The sequence below is a fragment of the Maylandia zebra genome, unplaced genomic scaffold (assembly GCF_041146795.1).
Source record: "Maylandia zebra isolate NMK-2024a unplaced genomic scaffold, Mzebra_GT3a scaffold03, whole genome shotgun sequence".
Lineage (NCBI taxonomy): Eukaryota > Metazoa > Chordata > Actinopteri > Cichliformes > Cichlidae > Maylandia > Maylandia zebra.
In genome coordinates, this window is record NW_027490033.1 from 3,504,676 (window position 1) to 3,523,468 (window position 18,793).

Below are 18,793 nucleotides of genomic sequence, written 5' to 3' on the forward strand. Positions count from 1 at the left end.
ACGTGTTGACAATTTACCTGAAACTGAGTTCAGTACAATTTGAATTTTTGGCGGCACAGTATGAAACTATGTTAATTCCGTTTTTATATTTTGGAGTCCTTGACAAATATGAGAAGTTGTATCTTAATAAAACAAATGTATATATGACGATATGGGAGTTAGGTATTTTAGTTATAGATGGGAAAGTTTACATTTTTTAGTGATGATCATCATGGTGAGCTGGCATGTTAGAGAGTTTAATGGTGCAACCTTGTACAGTATAAACATATATTTTCTCACCTCGTGTGGTGTAATTTGTTTAAATAGGCCTCACTCAAGGAATAGCCTGCATTAGCAGGTTAATTTTTAATTGTTAATTTCTAATGCGATTTGACCATAGTAGTAAACTTGAATGTATTACTCCGATTGGTGGTGATATATCAATAATGCGCGAATGTAGCAACAGCAAGTTCATTGTGGGAATAAACGCATTCTACCAAGAGTAGCAAAGATTAGCAGATCAAAAACAAGCAAAGCTAAAGGTAGAAGAACAGAAGAGAAGGACAGAAATACTATAGTGAAGGTGCAACTTTTACACATGCGTTTCCTCTCCAGAAATGAGACATGTCAATGAGAGGAAGCAGTTTTGTTGAGCACCAGAAATATGTGGGGTACATATTGAGATGACAGGAGTGACTACAACAACGCTACCACCTGATATAAGTCGTGTGTCTGTCTCAAGGCAGGATCTAACCTCTGTATAAGCTCTTTCCCTCATGCGCACCATCACTGTGTTGTTTTACTATTTCACTGTTTAGAGATTCCCAAATGATCCTTCAAAGATCTGCAGGTTTTTGTCTCTATGGAAGCAAATTCTTTCAACAGTGTCAAGGTCCTTGCTAAAAAGTCCTCCTGCCAGGGCATGCGTTACCTGAATGGGAGGAGCATGACTCCCCCAGGGGCCAATAGCCAATCAGAGTGCACACCCGTTCTCTCCTTGCTGTGTCTCCCTGCAGGCAAGTTATGGACTTGGATTGAATCAGACTAAGGCGGGTGTTGTGCCAAAACGTGATTGTCTTCCAAAAACTGATTTCCGGTATTTGCCAATTTTTAAGTGGACAAAAGGGAGCTGATTGATTATAATGTAAGTACAATAACACAGTTACAAAGATACTTGAGAAACAGGTTTAATTTTGTATATAACCCCTTTGTAATACCTGTTCACCAAAGTCTATTTAGCAACATATGTAACGATATTACACATAAAAAACACACAGAAACATTGAAAATCAGTTTTTTGCACAACACGTGCAAGTGTGCCTTCATAGACGCAGTAAGTCACATTGGGAAAGTATTTTATTTCTGTTGCTGTTATGTATCAATGTAAACAGCTGTTATTATTGCCTTGTGTGTTAGCAGCTGTAGGTAAGTAAGTTGTCGCCTGGCTCCACAGGATGTTCCTTATTTATAAGTTGTTTCAGTTGTTGCCGAGAGTTAATGTTCACAAAGATTTTACCTGATGGAGTTACTAAGTTAGCATACGAGTTTGTTCTTGTTTATAAAGCCTGCGTAAACCTGGCGGCCTTTGAGTGAGTAATTGTGTCCACTAGAGGGTGGTGTTGACTCATAAATGAGGGAATTGGCTTAACCCTGGAGGACCCTGTTTCCCTAGAAAACAAATGGAGTCGGCTCTGACCCCATGGCTTCTCCAGGGTTAAATTGATTATGATTCTGTGTTTATGCCATCCTGTTATGTTGTTATGATAAGCTCTTTTTCTGGTTCTGTTCATTTGTAATGTGGTATGGTGTTCTCTGTAATACTGAAGTGTGAGAAATGCTAAACATTATATTATTTCTTATTTGTATTAATTTCAGACACACATCCTTACTTGCCAACGAGAGTGTGTTTGATGTGGGCTCGTGGTAAATAAAGTTCTTCCACTCTGACGTCATTCCCCGTCTCTGACCGGACGTTATTACCAGCGAAGGGTACAGAATCACGTTTCAGAGATAGTGGTCCAGGGCGTCCGCTATAACAGTCTTCCTTGAGCTCTGTCACCACTGCCTGGTTAAAAAATTCAATGACTCAATCAATCTGTTGCTGCTTCATAGGTTTTCAGGTTAATATTTCCTTCTCGACTGTCTTTTTCTTTAAGGAATCAGGATTTCAGTCATCATACCCTGTCTGTGTTGTTGATCATCAGCTGCTCTCATCTCTGTCGAGCTTAGAAAGAAATCTCAGGATAAGTACTTCTCTTAAAATTGCATATGTACCTTTTATTTATCAGCTAATTCAGATGATAAAAGTTTGCGATGATCACTCTTTATCATCCTTTGATTTACACCTATAAAGTGAAATCATTCCTTTTGAGTCTCTGATAAGTTGTGACATTGTGAAATTTTTTAAACTTATTTCTGGAGTTTCTTTTATGCTTCTATTTCCTTTCTAATCTGGTGTGAATTGCAAATATCAGGCAAACTCTTGATTGTGCAATATCAACAGTGTACCGCTACATTATTTTATTTTATTTTATTTTATTTTATTTTATTTTATTTTATTTTATTTTATTTTATTTTATTTTATTTTATTTTAACAATTCAGGACACTTTCTGTCAGTTGAAAATCAGCTCTAAAAGCAGACAGCTTTTAGATATTAGCTTGTTACTGTTGTTACTTGAAAATGTTTTTTCAGTTTTTACATCATGGGTGAGGGAACTTGACTGCTAAAAAAGCGGAAGTTCCTTTTACTTTAATTAATATAATGAAGAAGTTGAGTTCAGTAGTTGAATTATATTCAAGGCTTCATTCAACAAGCCTGTGTAACACACGTGTGTTAGGCAGGTTGTATAGAAAAACGTGGTCAGATTCATGCTTGATTGGCAGGTGACCCTGGTTGCACTTTCTGTTAGCATTCAGCTTTGTGTTCTGTAACTACAGGGGTTCAACAAACAATTGCCACGCATCACACTGATGTCTTCGGAAGTTTATTTTTCTCTCTCTCTTATTTTCTTCAGGCATTGTGAAAACTGAAGAAAACACAACGTTCACAACGCAAATATCTCTGACCGTATCAAAGTCTCTCATCTTAGTGTCCATAAACAGTCTTGAGCTAAATAAAAATGCAATATAATGGATATCACTGAAAATGTCCTCTTACTGCCAGTGTAAGACATACATACAATATTATATACACAATATATATGAAAACCATTACTGTGTGCGCCTCTTAGACAACATGCAGAATAACATTACTGTTGTGACTTTAGCCACATATGTAGCTCTGTGTCCATGCTCTGACCCTCAATGACTGTGCTCTCAGCTAAACTCTGGTCATGTGACCATTACAAACTCTACCTCAAACAAACCTTACACACTTTACACATTTGACAAACTCTTATTTTGTAATCACATATTTTAGACAAGTTTTTAATCATTGCTACCCTTTTTATCATCTTATCCAATAATTTTTTAACCCTTTCCTACAAATAAATGAACTAATTTAAACAGGAATGTATCACACAAACATATAAAGCAAACACATATATTTAAGTGTTTCGGGGACGGTTACATCCTCTTTACATTATTCAGCATTCCTTAAGCATTATTACAGCAGAATGAAAAACCTTGATTCATCAAGATAAACCTTTATGTTTATTTGTAGCAGACAGTGCACTTGACTGACAAATGGAAGATCCATGCTTTGTAGCCAATAATGGTAAATAGACTGATTCTACTCTCTCGGAGTACTCAAAGCGCTCTATACAGCATGCCACATTCGCCCAATCACACCCATTCTCACAAGCACTTTATCTATACTTAGTGCTCTCTAACTACATTCATACTCCGATGGACGCATCGCAGAGCAACTTGGGGTTCATATCTTGCCCAAGGATACTTGACATGCAGACTGGAGGAGCCAAGAATCGAACCACCAACCTTCCGATCAGTAGGTGATCAGTAGTGAAAGTAAATGTTTTATGTGTTTTTCCACTTTTAGGAATAGGGACAATCAGGAGTTGGGTACTGTAAAATTGCTTTCATCAATGTAAAAAATCTATATTACACTATCAGATTATTTGCTTGTTAAACATCCGAGTGGATCCCAGGCTTTGTCGTGTGTTAATAATAAGCGGGATCTCTGCTTACATTACGGCTTTTACATATACACCCCTTAAAATCCCAGACGGAGGCTGAGTGAGACTCAAACTGCAATCAGAGCTAAATTTCGGCTCAAATGACAGTTCTCTTTGTTATATTATTTTTTACAGGAAAATCTGTGATTTTTAGATCAGGGACATTTTATAAATTGTACAACATGACACCAAAGGAAACTGAAAATCATTTTTGTACATTTATTATAGGTGGGATGTGCAGCACGAGTGCTCTCTGTGTAAGTGTCAATAAACCTTTCAGGCTCTCACAAATGGACCTTGAGATGAGTAAGACACCTAAAAGCAGAGACACTCACAAGTAAGTCACTCTTTATCCTTTTCTGTACTTGCAAAGTTATTTATTGCACGTGTCCAGCATTCCACTGTTTAAAGCTATTGATTTGTTCATAAAACATACCATCCAATATTAATGTATTGATGAAAATTATGAGTGAAAACATATTTTATCTTTGTTTTAAGGGGTAGAGGACATTTATTTAATAGCGATCTCAGACAACAAACGTCTCTTCAGAAAAAGAATGCTGACCAATGTTGAACCTGAAAAAACTGCATCGAAGCTTGAGACACAAGTACTGTCACAATGGGATGCACTCGACCATCCTTCCTGCCCAGATCAGAATACCGCTCACTGACGAGTCACAATTGGAAATATATCTTGAGTAGGTTTCTCTTTGTAGAGTTAATTATTTATTTTTTTGCATTTTTTTGTAATGCAGAGTATAATTAAAGTGCACAGCATCTGTGCAAAAAACACAACATATGAAGTCATAGTTCTCAGGTATTTAATGAAGGAATATTTGTCCATCTGGTAATGTCAAATAAAGCAAAAATTTGAAAAAAGAATTCACAATTTGAGTGTTTAGGAGGAGCGTGTGAAGATTTTATAGAAAACCAGTAACAGACTGATTTAGACAGGAGGATCAACCAACTTGGACAATTTTTTTTAACTAACTGATGAAAGTTAGCTAACTATGAAGCCATGATTGTTAAGTTCCTGAGTTTTTTGTTTTTCTTTTGGTGCCACATTATTTATAACACAATGGTGATTGACACTGTTTGAAGAACCCAGCTGTGAATTTTTCCTTAAGGAAAGAACCGGCTGTGGAACTGCCACTGATCTCCTGCAGAAAACTCCAGTCTCATTTAGATTTGTGTGGCTGCGGAATAGTGCAATAAAGAAATACAAGTTTTCTTAAATTACAATGACCTGATGTTATATAGTGATAGAAGCCAACTAAAAACCAAAATAGCCAGTGGGAGATAATGTCATCAGTGTAACACACACGTATAATTAATTTAAACATGTTGTTCTGTCTTGTCTTAATGTTCTGTCTTGTCTTAATGTTGGTTTAAAATGGAGCACTGTAACAAAAAATAATTTCCCCCAGGGATCAATAAAGTATTCTGATTCTGATTCTGATTCTGATTGTATGCCAGGCAGTATGTAATGAACTTGTTGACTTGTTAAGAACCATGTGATGTTTCATGGAGTAAACTATCTATTTATTCAGCATTACATGAGTTTATGGAAACATAAATGTCCCTGATCTTTAAAGGCAAAGTTTTATTTGCTGCCATCATGCATAGCATATTTGCATAATGCATAAAAGGTTCCTGGTTTGTAAATGAAAAGAAACACAAACCCAGCTTCAGGGGAGATAGAAAATACATGACACTGTTAACCTCACAGGAATATTGTAATTTGATAAAGGAGGTTGCCAGAAGAATTGTCTAAATGTATAAATCTTTGTAAAGTCAACAACAACTGTGCAAAATGGAGAAAATGCAAACACACATGTGATATTTTGTTTCTCCACAATATCTCATTAAATGCTTCTTCTTCTGTGTCTTTACTGATATATTGTGTCACTTTTTGCATACTGGTTGTTTATTTGTATGTGATGATAAAAAAAAGTTTCAGCTCTATTTTTTTTCACTCTAAGGTCTTCAGTGGTGCTGAGAATATTATGTAATTTACACAAAAGGGTAGCCTACAGCCTCTCTGGGATTCTCAAGATAAACCCACAATTTATATACCTGAAATGTTATTATCTTTGTTTTGCTGTGATTTCCTGTCAGGAAGTTTCAGAACAAGCTGGAAAAAAAACTTGGACAGTGTAACAGAAAAGTTGACTTCGATATTTGGTGCGCTGGTATGTGGTTACATAAAAAGAGGACTGTACCACTGCAGCACAAGAGGGGAGACTCGCTCTTCATATCGCATGTTGAAGTGATAACTGAACATTGCCTGTTGAATAATTTATTTGTTATTACATTATAATACCACTCAGGTGTGATTTTATCTTATTTTTTTTAGCTACTTTATTAGTTTATATGTGATTATATAAGTGCTGTGATGAACAATTAACCCGGAACTGCTTTGACTTGCCCAGCCTACACGTCAAATCAGTTTGAATGTTTTGGCGGTAAAGTACGGAGGCATGATGCCGCGCTTTGGAGTTACATGTTATTATGTTACTAATCTTCTTATTTTCGCAGTCTTTCACAAAGGTGAGCTGAAACTGGGTGTCAATGTTACACACGTGCATGGGCCAATAAGCGATTCTTCCCGAAAATACTGACTTCTTCCTCTTCTTTGTTAAACGTGAGGATGTTCATTAAGGTGAACTGGTACTTTGGACTGTTTGGGTTTAACTGAGTATTTAAGTGGGAGGCAGATTTACACGCAGTTGGTTTTTAGGTCTCTATAGTGTACACGCAGAGGCGCGCTTACGTATCTATGATGGCGCTGTAAAAATGTTCGAGCAAATTTAAGAAGAGACAAAAAGTCCTCTCTGTCCAGCGTTTCATCGGGAGAGAAAGCGTAATCACGACAAAGTATTTTCACGGGTGCAGGTATGCAGCTCTCGCGTTCAAATTCCTCGCGCGTAGTCTGAGCTCTCGGTGCTCCCTCTGGCTGCTCCGCTTTCCCTTAACTGAACGGTGAGCCCGCCATTCACCGACTTTTCAAAGTTTGGAGGGCGGAGCCAAAAGGGAACATGGGCGACATTCAAAGCAGTACGAAACAACCTCGAGTTGCACCGTGCGGCAACGTGACCGCTGTTTTATACCGTGTTTGTTCTTGAAAATAAATTAAAAATGCCGTCATTTTCTGGAGTTTATGAGTGCAAGTACTAATAACTACCATTAGAATACTTTAATGCAAGGGCAATCTCATAATCCAGGAGATTCTCAGGCAGGTCCTGAAGCATTTCCGTCCACTCACAGTATGTGCAGTTACATGTGTTTGCTGCAGATTGGCCATTAAATTATGTTTTATCTCGCGGAGGACTTTTGACATAATTCAATACAGTCTGATGACTGAGCAGAACTGAACTGGAGTTAATGTGTTTAAGCATAGTAATGACATATGTGTAAATGGCAGCCTATGACAAAATTTACAAAGTTATTCCTATTGAAAATATTCACATTTAATATATGTTGGAAGCACTTAACCTATATTTAGCAACCATATTTATAGTAAAACTTTAATGACGGTACATAGACTAATGACTACTGCAAATACTGACGTTGAATTTAAACAGAAAACTGAAAAAAATGGACTAATTGAAAACTGAATGTGCCTCACATCTTAAACTATATCTCCTACAGCTCTAACAGCAGTGATCCAAACACAGCAGACTGTGCTGGCAGCAGTGGGAGAAGATGCTGAAGTCAGCTGTCAGCTCTTGGAGCCTAAAGACGTCGTTCAGGTCACATGGCAGACAACTTCAAATAATGTGGAGACAAATGTTGCCACCTACAGCAAGCAGTTTGGTCAGAGAGTGAATGATGGCTTTAAAGATAAATTTGAGTTTAAACACACTGGACTACAGAACTGCTCCATAGTCATCAAGAATTTGACGGAGCAGGATGAAGGCTGCTATCGCTGTCTGTTTAACACTTATCCTGAAGGAGCCTTTATCGGTAGACCCTGCCTCCAACTCTATGGTGAGAACTTAAACCTTCCTTTTCCAACAATAAGTGACTCTGATGACAGATTAGAACTGAAGTTGTAAAACAGCTAACTAATCATATGCAGAGGAATGGCTTATTTCAAGAATACTGTACCCTCATCGCAGTACAGAAACGGGTTTAGGGCTTGCAGTTTCACTGTTATGCAGTTGACACTTAGTTAAACTGCCGGGATGTCTTAAGTAAGTAATGACCTGTGTGCCCTCTCACTTCCTGCTTCTAAATTCAGATAAAATGTGCTTTACTTGGCACTAAAATTTCTTAGAAATATGGTATCTAACCAGATTCTTACTCTGGATGGCATTCCCTTGGCCTCCAGTAACGCTGTGAGGAACCTTGGAGTCATTTTTGACCAGGCTATGTCCTTCATTGCACATATTAAACAAATATGTAAGACTGCTTTCTTCCATTTGCACAATATCTCTAAAATTAGACATGTCCTCTCTCATAATGACGCTGAAAAACTAGTTCATACTTTTATTACTCCTAGGCTGAATTACTGTAATTCATTATTATCAAGATGTCCTAAAATTCCCTGAAAAGCCTTCAAATCCAAAATGCCGCAGTAAGAGTCCTGACAGAGACTAGAAAGAGAGAGCATATTTCTCCTATATTGACTTGTCTACACTGGATCCCTGTTAAATCTAGATTGAATTCAAAATCTTGATATCCTGACAGCTCACATGCAAGGTCTTGAATAATTAGGCCTAATTTGAATTGAATTGAACTCAAACAAACATAGCTGATATAAATGTGTGAGCAGCTGGTGTGTTTGTAAGAACATGTTGATGATATCTCCTGATCCTTCACAGAGCTGCATGAACCTGTTGTTGATGTCAGAGAGTCAAACTCTACTGAAGAGTGGGTTGTTTCCTGTTCAGCCACTGGTCGACCTGCTCCCACTGTAACACTGAGTGTCTCACAACAAGACCTCAGCTTCTCACAGTACAACACTGTCAGTGTGTCCAACACCAACGCTACATTCACTGTCACCACTACAGCTGTGCTCTCAGGTTCACGTAAACACAGCACACAGGTGGGATGTGCAGCACGAGTGCTCTCTGCTCCTCACAGAGAGGTGATGGTGACGATTCCTGAAGATGATGATGATGATGGTGAGAAATTGTTTCAACATCACCGATTCATAAATTAATGATTTCTCTGTGATTCTAATGTTTGTGTTTCTTTTTCCAGGTTTGGATAAGAAGTCAGGATCTAATCAAAGGAATTTAGGTGTGTTAACATTTGTATGTTTTAAAGTCAGCTTTCCTGATCCTATTTTGTTTTGATAGATGTTCAAATTCTTATCACTTTCTTTCTCCTGTTTGTCGTAAAGGAATCACGATTTCAGTGACTTCATCCTCTGTGGTGTTGGTGCTTGGTGTTCTCATCTGTGTCTGGCTTAGAAAGAAATCTCAGAACAGGTACTCCTCTTAAACCGTGTCTATGTTGCATAGATTTTTGTGCAGCAAATATCTTCAACCTGTTCTTACAAACACACCAGCTGACACATTTATGTCCACTATGTTTGTTTCAAGAACTTACCATTAGGGATGGGTATTGATAAGATTTTAACGATTCCGATTCCATTTTCGATTCTGTTTAACGATTCGATTCTTTATCGATTCTCTTATCGATTCTTTTTTTTTTTTTTTAAAAAGGAGAACACTAAGGTCGATTAGCTTAGAACTTTGTTTTAAATCTTCTCTTTGAACAAGATAGAAATTTAGGAGTAACATGGCCTTACAAACCCAACAGTGAGATCTTAAGAGATCCACAGCCTACGGCTCTTCAATGGGGTGTCACAGGGTCCAGGAAAAGAAATTGTAAATGTAAAATAATAAAATAAATATTCTCCTGTAGCAATAACAAAGTATAACATAAATTGTTCTGTAGCAATTACACAAGAATATCCAGTAATGTCCCTGCCTACAATTAAACACATTCACTTACCAAAAATCGGGGCATCTGCTGTGGCAAATGGGTGCAAGCCTTTGACCACAAACTTAGACACTGCTGGGTGACATTCGTCTATCCTGGCCTGAAAGGAGACGCTACCGGTAGACTGCAGCGAGAACTACCAGCGAGCGCCAGCCAGACTCTGTCTGTCTCTCTCATCATGGTCACCTACATGTACAGTAATGGCAGGTCTTGTAATAAGGCAGATCGCGCTAACATAATATGCACTGTTAGTTGATTATTTACCTGCCGCATTAACGGGAGAGGACGTGCAAACGTTAGCGCTGCTGCTGGTTGAGAGTCACGAGTCCGGAGCGGAATTAAAAACGCGTGTCATCGCGTGTTTTGTGAGCAAATGCTTTTGCATATTCGTAGTGTTTCCTCCCTTAAATGAAATATCTACTTTGCAAGTTGCCCTGTTGTCATCGGTTCTCATAAAGTATAATCAAACTTTTGAGCGTTTGAGCCGCTTAGGCGCCGTGTTTCCTGCCAGGTAAATGACGCTCGGCAACGTGGTGACGTCATTCGGGGCGACTGGAATCGATAAGGGAATCGTTTGCAAAAATGGCAAACAGTTCCAAGGAATTGAAACAGTGGGAACCGGTTCTCAACAAGAACCGGTTTTCGATACCCATCCCTACTTACCATAGACTTGGAGGCAGGTTTTACTAATGAAGGAGCCTTCAGGATAAGTGTTAAACAGACAATAGCATCCTTCATCCTGCTCTGTTACATTCCTGATGACTATGGAGCAGTTCTGTAGTCCAGTGTATTTAAATTCAACGTTATTTGTAAAGTCAGTACACACTTTTTGGCGAAAGTACTTATTGTACGCGGCAATGGTTGTCTCCACATCATGTGAGATTTTCTGCCATGTGACCTGAAGGACGTCTTTAGTGTCCAAGAGCTGACGGCTCAATTCAGCATCTTCTCCCACTGCTGCCAGCACAGTCTGCTGTGTTTGGATCACTGCTGTTAGAGCTGCAGGAGATACAGTTTGCGAAGTCAAGAACTTTCAGAACTATTGTGAACTGTCCATTTTTCTTAGAGGTCAAGGGTCCAAACTATGGTTTTTATTATTTATTTCAAGTATATCATAATGCATTTGTGTGAGTGTATTAGCAATAATAAATCTAATAAATTTCTTACATTTTTCAGTCTTTCACACATGGCGATTCAGTTGAATGAAACACCTGAAACTGCAAACAGAGACACTGATGAGTAAGTGATTCTTCATCCTGTGAATGTACAACTGGAAATTTCAGCCTCTGTTGTTACATTTCACTTTCAATCTTTTAAATGTTCTCACACTTTGCTGTAACTTTATTCTCAATCATACAGTAATATTTAAAAAATTTAACTTTTTTGTTTGCTCTCATTTTAAGGACTGATACACAAGAGTGCAGGGAAGTCAGACAAGAGACTCCTGAGCGAACTCAACAAAATCATAACCAAGTGTTGTCATCAGCACCCGCAAGAAGACTCATTTTTGATGAAAACTGAAACAAAGATTTGAATGACAGAAAGTATCCCACAAGATGGTGTATAAGAACTTCTTTTATTTATGTATTAGTCACATTAATTAATCCTATATTGCCTTAGTGCCACTGGACCTTAGCATGTTTCACATTCATGCAGTTCGACAGATGGTGGGGGCCTGGTAAGGATGTTGGGGGGAAGCAGACCACTCCACAGGAAGAGTCTTTTGTCTCTTAGGCTTAGTCCACGCGTTTTGGTTTGAAAATGCATCGTATTTCTCCGTTTTGGCCTCGTGTCCACACTGAGACTTGAAAACTCTCCTGAAAACGCAGACTTTCTAACACGAAAGACGCATTTTAGTCATGTGATGCAGTCATGTGACCAATTAAACAAAGATAGTGGAGTGCATTATACAGCAGTTGTTTTGATGGCTCTCAATTTTGACATGCGCAGTGCTGGAACATAAGCGTTTTCGGCTGTTTCAATGTGGACGCACAACTCTGTGAAACGACTGAAAACGCTAGTGTGATGAAAACGCCTTTTTCAAATCTATCCAGGCTAGTGTGGACGTAGCCTGAGAGACTCTGCTGACCGTCTCTCCACCAAGCTTAGTTTTCTGTTCTTTGTTTTGATTAAAGAATGTTAGCTACCGCTCACCACTTGTCTGCAGGCTTTATTTAATGGAAAACTTCCACAACAACGGTAACAACAAAGAAGTTCAATCCTGAAGAAAAACAAAGGACTACACCAAAAGAAATCATCGTACTGGGGCTTAATTAACTTTCTGTTTACCATAATGAATTTTTTACACAACTGTACCGTGTCTGTAATTATGTAACATACTGTAAATATGAAAAATATGTCTGTTTGTTTTCACTGTGCATATTTTCATGTTGTTGTTCTTTTTAGTGTTCTAGGTTAGAGAAGTAATCAAATATGTAAAAAATACACATACTGCATATAATTGTTTTTGTTTTGTTTTGGCCCATCATGTTACTTTAAATTGTAAAAAATGGGCGACAGTGTTGATTTATTGATTTATTTTGTAATCATTAAATATATCCATCCATCCGCTTCTGCTTATCCTTTTCAGGGTAGTGGGAGGGGGAGGGGGGGGGGGGGGGGGGGCTGGAGCCTATCCCAGCTGTCATAGGTCAAGAGGCAGGGCACACCCTGGACAGGTTGCCAGTCTGTCGTAGGGCCAAGACACGGAGACAGACAACCATTTGCACATTCACACCTAGTGGCAATTTGGATTATCCAATTAACCTATCCCCACAAGTTGCATGTCTTTGAACGGTGGGAGGAAGCCGGAGGGAACCCACGCAAACACAGGGATAACAAAGACCCCGGCCTGATGGTGGAATTGCACTCAGGACCTTCTTGCTGTGCGGCAACAGTGCTAACCACCGTGCTGCTCAGTGTTGATTTATTTAAGTGTGTGATTTACTGATTTATTTTGGAATCATTAAATATATATGTATATTTATTCATTATGAATGTTTGGCACCTCTCTCTAAAGGGGAATGCCATATTTTAAAAGGAATTATGCGTGTAACTGTAGAAAGATAACAAAACAAAGGATTTGTGAAACAGTAGAATAAATATATATTTATAGTATGTTTCATTTGAATATTATTCTTGACTCACATGAGAATATCGTGTATTCAATATTAATTTCTTTTCAAAGAGTTTCAGTTTATCTGGTAACTTTACACTACGATGTGCAGCTGGTTTTGATGAACATCTGTGTTCAGCAGCTGAAAGACTTTGGGATCTATACAAACAACCTGCAATTTAGTTGTAAATAGATGAGAATATAACAGCTTTCCACAGAGAGACCTCTCACAACAAATGTCCTATAGCTTAATATCCCATCTGAAAACATGACTTTAGAGAAAATTCTAACATTTCTTTTCTCTTAGTGACAGAAATGCTTTTTTTTAAACCACATGAAATGTAGTAAAAGATAATATGATTCTGGACTGTACTATTATCATACGGGGATCATAAAGGCAACTGCGATGTATGTTATTGCACTTTTAAGTAATAAGTAACCATCAGTTACTGACAAATTCTGTTACTATGTCCTTATAATCATGAAATATGTGTTTTATCATCAGGCATTATTGCTTCTTTACATACATTACAGAAATTATTACAACAATTTACCCGGAAGTAGTAGCGGCTTCTTTCGCAGCCATACTGTCCAGCTTTGGCGGTACTTCTGGCGGTGCAGCATGGAGCAACAATGCCACAGCTTAGAATTACACATTATGTCACTGCCGTTTTTATTTTTGGAGTCTTTGACAAAGGTAAGAAGAAACTTTTATTCCAGAATACCTACGTCTATGTATGTGACCATAGGGTGATCTTATTTTATTTCCAAAAAAAGAGGACACTTGGCTCAGTCATGAAGAACTTGCTTAGAAACATATTTATAACATATTTAAACGATGCCTTCTCTGTGCGGTTAATGAATTATGGAATAAAATATGTCATATAGGCTTTTACAAGTCAACAATTGCAAAAAATAACTTAAAAGCCTCTGGAATTAAATAATGGTACAGAAATAATGCCTCATCTACATAAGAAAAAATACCAGTACTGGGTCGGTACGAGGGAAATTCTTTTGCAGTTCGTCTGAAAAGATGCACTTGCGCTTTGGGATCTTTTAAACATCATTAGGCGTGGGGACGGTTGGTCACCCTAGACCACACGGACGTGTTACACTCTTTTTTTCGTATAATTTGAATTGTGGAACCGCTTTTCAGTGGGTAAGCGTTGAGTGTGATATTACACGAGTTCGTCAAATTTCAAATAAACGCCTTGTTAAGAAACGAAGTGTTTCTTTTACAGCGTTTTAAATTTGAAAGGGGCTACAGGAAAAGTTGATTTTGCATGACGTGACTTCAACGGCGCAGAGTGTAAATAACCTAATTTATTTTTCACTCATTATTGTATCAAACAAAAGAAAAGAGAAAGGTTACGTTCAGCAAGATGAAGGTTGTCTAAATGAAGTAACGCTGTTCCTGATTTTGCTCAGCCTACAGTTTGAGATTCTTCAAATACTTCTGCTGCTTGTCATTTTAAAAGCAGACGCAGCTACCAGCAGCTTTTAAGGTACAAAGCTATCACGTCACGTTACGATGTGATACCTTTGTCCATAGACGTTATTATGGACATCGCCCACAGAACTTTCTTTGTTTCTTTTTATTGCTTTATATTTCTGTTATCATCATAAAAGTTACTGCCTTTGAAAAAGATTTTTATTGCTAATAAACTCACACAAATGTATTATGATATACTTGAAATAAATAATAAAAATCACAGTTTGGACCTTTGACCTCTAAGAAAGATGGACATTTCACAATAGTTAAACATTTATGCACACAATAGTGGTATAAAAAAACGAATGTGAATTTGATATTTGAATTTAAAAAAAGGTATGAAAAATTCCTTTAGGACAATGACAGGCCTTAATAAGAGTGACATGATAATGACAGTTTACTTTTCTGAAAGTTCTTGACTTCTCAAACTGTATCTCCTACAGCTCTAACAGCAGTGATCCAAACACAGCAGACTGTGCTGGCAGCAGTGGGAGAAGATGCTGAATTCAGCTGTCAGCTCTTGGAGACTAAAGACGTCCTTCAGGTCACATGGCAGAAAATCTCACATGATGTGGAGACAAATGTTGCCACCTACAGCAAGTACTATGGTCAGAGAGTGAATGATGGCTTTACAAATAAAGTTGAGTTTAAATACACTGGACTACAGAACTGCTCCATAGTCATCAGGAATGTGACGGAGCAGGATGAAGGCTGCTATCACTGTCTGTTTAACACTTATCCTGAAGGCTCCCTGACAGGGAAACCCTGCCTCCATGTCTTTGGTAAGAACTTTATCTTCTTTAACCAACAACAAATGCTTCAGGCATTTATGTCAACATTTACTGGACATAAATGTGTTTGCAGCTGGTGTGTTTGTAATTACATGTTGATGATATGTCCTGATCCTTCACAGAGCTGCATGAACCTGCTGTTGATGTCAGAGAGTCAAACTCTGCTGAAGAGTGGGTTGTTTCCTGTTCAGCCACTGGTCGACCTGCTCCCACTGTAACACTCAGTGTCTCACAACAAGACCTCAGCTTCTCACAGTACAACACTGTCAGTGTGTCCAACACCAACGCTACATTCACTGTCACCACTACAGCTGTGCTCTCAGGTTCACGTAAACACAGCACACAGGTGGGATGTGCAGCACGAGTGCTCTCTGCTCCTCACAGAGAGGTGATGGTGACGATTCCTGATGATGATGATGATGATGATGATGATGGTGAGAACTCTTTCAAAGTCATTTATTTATGAATGAATCATTACTCTAATCTAATGTTTGTGTTTCTTTTTCCAGGGTTAAATGAGACATCAGGATCTAATCAAAGAAATTTAGGTATGTTAATGTTTGTACTTCTTACAGATTCAGTGTATTGTTACTTTCTAGGTGTTCAGATTAATTTTTTTTTCTCCTTTCCCGTTTGTCTCAAAGTTCTCAGGATTTCAGTCATGGTTGCCTCTGTGTTGTTGGTTGCCTGTGGCTTTTTAGCTCCACTCATCTTTCTCCAGCTCAGAAAGAAAACTCAGAGCAGGTACTCGTCTTAAACATCATCTGTGTTGCACTTTCTCTCTTTCATTCATCTGATCAAAGTTTGTGCAGCTTTAACTGTTCTTGAATCTTTCAGTCTGTCACACAGGGAGACGATTAAAACACTTGAAACCACAATCAGAAGTAATTCCATCTTTATCATCCGGTCATCTCACATTTGGAAAGTTACTTCATTCTTTTTCACTCTCTGATATGCTGAGACATTTGACCTCTAAGTTACCTCTAGAGCTTCTTTTTTCTCTCATTTATTCGTAATCTGATGTTTACTGCACATCAAACAATCTCTGATACATATTCCGTTGTGCTGTCTAAGCTGTTAATCTGTCCAGAATACTTTGCTTTGCAGTATTAACAGAGTCATGATTCACTGTTTTTGTTGTATGTTAAGGCATGAAACACCTTCAGTCAACCAAAGTGAAAACAGGCTTAAAAAGCGGAGACCTGAGAGAAACCAACCAAACCACGATCCAAGCCTTTCACCTTCACTTGCACAAAGACTTACGTTTTAAGAGCATTGACTTGTTTTTTGGAGCAGGGTTTGCAGCTAGATGTCCGGCTTTTCTGGACGGCACACATGTTTAAATGGACAGCTAGCATGTTCTGAACTCTTTTTTTAACTGGTCTTAATCAGTTAAAACTGAATTTACAGTAACTAAAGTGTCTGTTTTCACTTCCATTTCCTTCAGTAATCAGTGTCCTCGCCCTCTTTGTCTTTGAAAACAAATTAGCGCCAGTATTAATTTGTACAACACTAATGATTCACTTGATCTTTGAAAACGTGCTCAAATGATTTCAAACACTAGATGTTAGCGGTGTAGCAATTCTGTAAAACCTTTAATACCTCGATTGTTTGAACACAACTTTTGCCGATACCTCAAAATTTCTTTAGGGTGAAGGTATAAAAAAACAACAAAACAGTATAACTGTTTTGTTACCAGAGGTCTGATCACTTGATCAGGACTGTATCATGTGAATAATTTCTATGTATCTTCAGTTTACTTTCTGGATGTACTTAATTTGCAGAGACCAAGTTTTGTGTGCATCTGTAGTGTAGTGGGTTATGCGCTTGATTGAAGAGAAGAAGGCCTCTGATTGGCAGCTCACATGTTTTTTTTACTCAGGAAGAATTTTTGTGTTTTTCAAAAGTGAACTGAATGTGATTGAAGTGAGAGTTTAAAGTTGACTTGTTTTGAAATTTCTCTGCTTTTTCACTTTTACAGTGTGATGTTAAGATTTGAAACACAAACCCAGAATCATATTGATGTGTTGTGATTTGCTTTTTTAATGTAAATTCTTTGTACTATTTTTTTATAACTTTTTTTAAACATTAAACGTTTTTATACAATAATTTTGAATGACTGGTTAAACTGTTTTTGCAGCCGAATACTCTTCAAATACGAATAACCACAATTAAAATCCCATATTGTGTTCACTTAGACGACAACAGATTTTCATGTGAAATTACACAAAAAGACCACATGAGGTCTCTGTTTATTCATGATGAAGGTATGGAGGCTTTTCAAAATTTGAAAAAATGACACACAAATACATATACATATCACAGCTGAAAGAATAGTTTTAGGATTTTCATCATCAACCTGCAAATTATTTGCAGTTATATTGAGGCAAAAAATGAGAGATATTTCATACTAACGATTGTATTTTATTTTTCAATTTTTAATTGTCTGTTTAATGTTATGTCCACACTCAGAAACTGTTTCCTCCCTTCCTCCTCTTGGTGTCTCTGTGGGTTAAACAAAAGGAAGGAAATCTGTATGATCAGTGGCCTTTACACATTGTCCAACGTGAGCATTACAAACACTTCTGTTAGGTCCATATGGACTGTGAATTAAGTTGGCAGGTAGCTTTTTTCTTTATAAAAAGTGGACCTGCATGTTGTTACTCATATTTCAACTGAGTGTAAAAATACAGAATGTCTAATTAGTGATGTGAAGACACACAGAGCAGAAAAAATATACACTTGAAGATAACATGTAAACTTTCATGCAGTAAATTTTAGTCTCATGCAGAGTTACAGTCACCGCAACAGCACACGTTTTCACGAAGCACGGTAACGTGTGGGAAGTGATCTCAAGGACATACGCCTTACAGAGTAGCTCTGTGTAGAAGGTCATCATTAAAAAAAAAAAGGATAAAGACTCACCGTTAGAGACAGAGGAGGACAGAATTATTAGCAAATGAGAAAATTTCACTTTTTAAAAGCTATTTCCCAGGTGCTGTTTAACAGAGCAAAGAATTTGAAACACAGTTTGATCTTTGGATGTTTGCATTATTTTATTTTTCTCACACAAAGAAAGTCATTTCATAAAAATAAAAATGATATTAATAATTTTGCTTTTCTGTGTATGACGGGTCCTGACTGATCAAGAATAAAAATTACATAAACAAGGTTAATCAATCAAAAACACAGGATAAGAAAGTCGTTTTATATTTTTAATGTGTGCACATTTTCAAACTAATCCTCATGTTCACTTCCCGTTAGTCAGAATTTCACTCAGCTTGAGCTAAGCAGATAATTTCTAATCAGAGATCTAATGTCACGGTC

The 18,793-nt window shown here is 37.7% G+C and overlaps 2 protein-coding genes across 7 annotated transcripts; both read left to right on the forward strand.

Annotated features, from left to right (window-relative positions):
* The first annotated feature begins 1,013 nt into the window (after nucleotides 1–1,013).
* On the forward strand, nucleotides 1,014–12,594 carry LOC106674529 (nectin-3). 5 transcript variants are annotated; one of them, XM_076881144.1, is made up of 12 exons: nucleotides 1,014–1,123; nucleotides 1,855–1,968; nucleotides 2,136–3,695; nucleotides 3,801–3,930; nucleotides 4,342–4,450; nucleotides 4,612–4,811; nucleotides 7,765–8,103; nucleotides 8,940–9,242; nucleotides 9,322–9,360; nucleotides 9,464–9,551; nucleotides 11,245–11,307; nucleotides 11,472–12,594. In XM_076881144.1, the coding sequence occupies exons 6-12, from the start codon at nucleotides 4,733–4,735 to the stop codon at nucleotides 11,587–11,589; spliced, it is 1,029 nt and encodes a 342-aa protein (XP_076737259.1). In that variant the 5' UTR covers nucleotides 1,014–1,123; nucleotides 1,855–1,968; nucleotides 2,136–3,695; nucleotides 3,801–3,930; nucleotides 4,342–4,450; nucleotides 4,612–4,732; the 3' UTR covers nucleotides 11,590–12,594. The 5 variants fall into 5 exon arrangements, with proteins under 5 accessions (XP_076737259.1, XP_076737257.1, XP_076737258.1 ...); XM_076881142.1 differs by having other exon boundaries at nucleotides 3,801–3,926; XM_076881143.1 differs by lacking the exon at nucleotides 1,014–1,123 and having other exon boundaries at nucleotides 1,962–2,047; nucleotides 3,801–3,926.
* Nucleotides 12,595–13,771: 1,177 nt separating this feature from the next.
* LOC101466254 (nectin 1a) lies at nucleotides 13,772–17,575 on the forward strand. Of its 2 annotated transcripts, XM_076881141.1 has the most exons (7): nucleotides 13,772–13,880; nucleotides 15,119–15,457; nucleotides 15,589–15,900; nucleotides 15,976–16,014; nucleotides 16,111–16,210; nucleotides 16,304–16,350; nucleotides 16,616–17,575. In XM_076881141.1, the coding sequence occupies exons 1-7, from the start codon at nucleotides 13,817–13,819 to the stop codon at nucleotides 16,807–16,809; spliced, it is 1,095 nt and encodes a 364-aa protein (XP_076737256.1). In that variant the 5' UTR covers nucleotides 13,772–13,816; the 3' UTR covers nucleotides 16,810–17,575. The 2 variants fall into 2 exon arrangements, with proteins under 2 accessions (XP_076737256.1, XP_004576150.3); XM_004576093.3 differs by lacking the exon at nucleotides 16,304–16,350.
* Nucleotides 17,576–18,793: the final 1,218 nt, after the last annotated feature.

Excerpts from the sequence above, each read along its gene's own strand:
- LOC106674529 (XM_076881144.1), top strand. The coding sequence starts at position 4,733 with ATGGGATGCACTCGACCATCCTTCCTGCCCAGATCAGAATACCGCTCA. Across the intron at positions 8,104-8,939 it reads ACCCTGCCTCCAACTCTATG|AGCTGCATGAACCTGTTGTT; the intron begins GTGAGAACTTAA and ends GATCCTTCACAG. Across the intron at positions 9,243-9,321 it reads TGAAGATGATGATGATGATG|GTTTGGATAAGAAGTCAGGA; the intron begins GTGAGAAATTGT and ends TTCTTTTTCCAG.
- LOC101466254 (XM_076881141.1), top strand. The coding sequence starts at position 13,817 with ATGCCACAGCTTAGAATTACACATTATGTCACTGCCGTTTTTATTTTT. Across the intron at positions 13,881-15,118 it reads TTTTGGAGTCTTTGACAAAG|CTCTAACAGCAGTGATCCAA; the intron begins GTAAGAAGAAAC and ends TATCTCCTACAG. Across the intron at positions 16,015-16,110 it reads ATCTAATCAAAGAAATTTAG|TTCTCAGGATTTCAGTCATG; the intron begins GTATGTTAATGT and ends TTTGTCTCAAAG.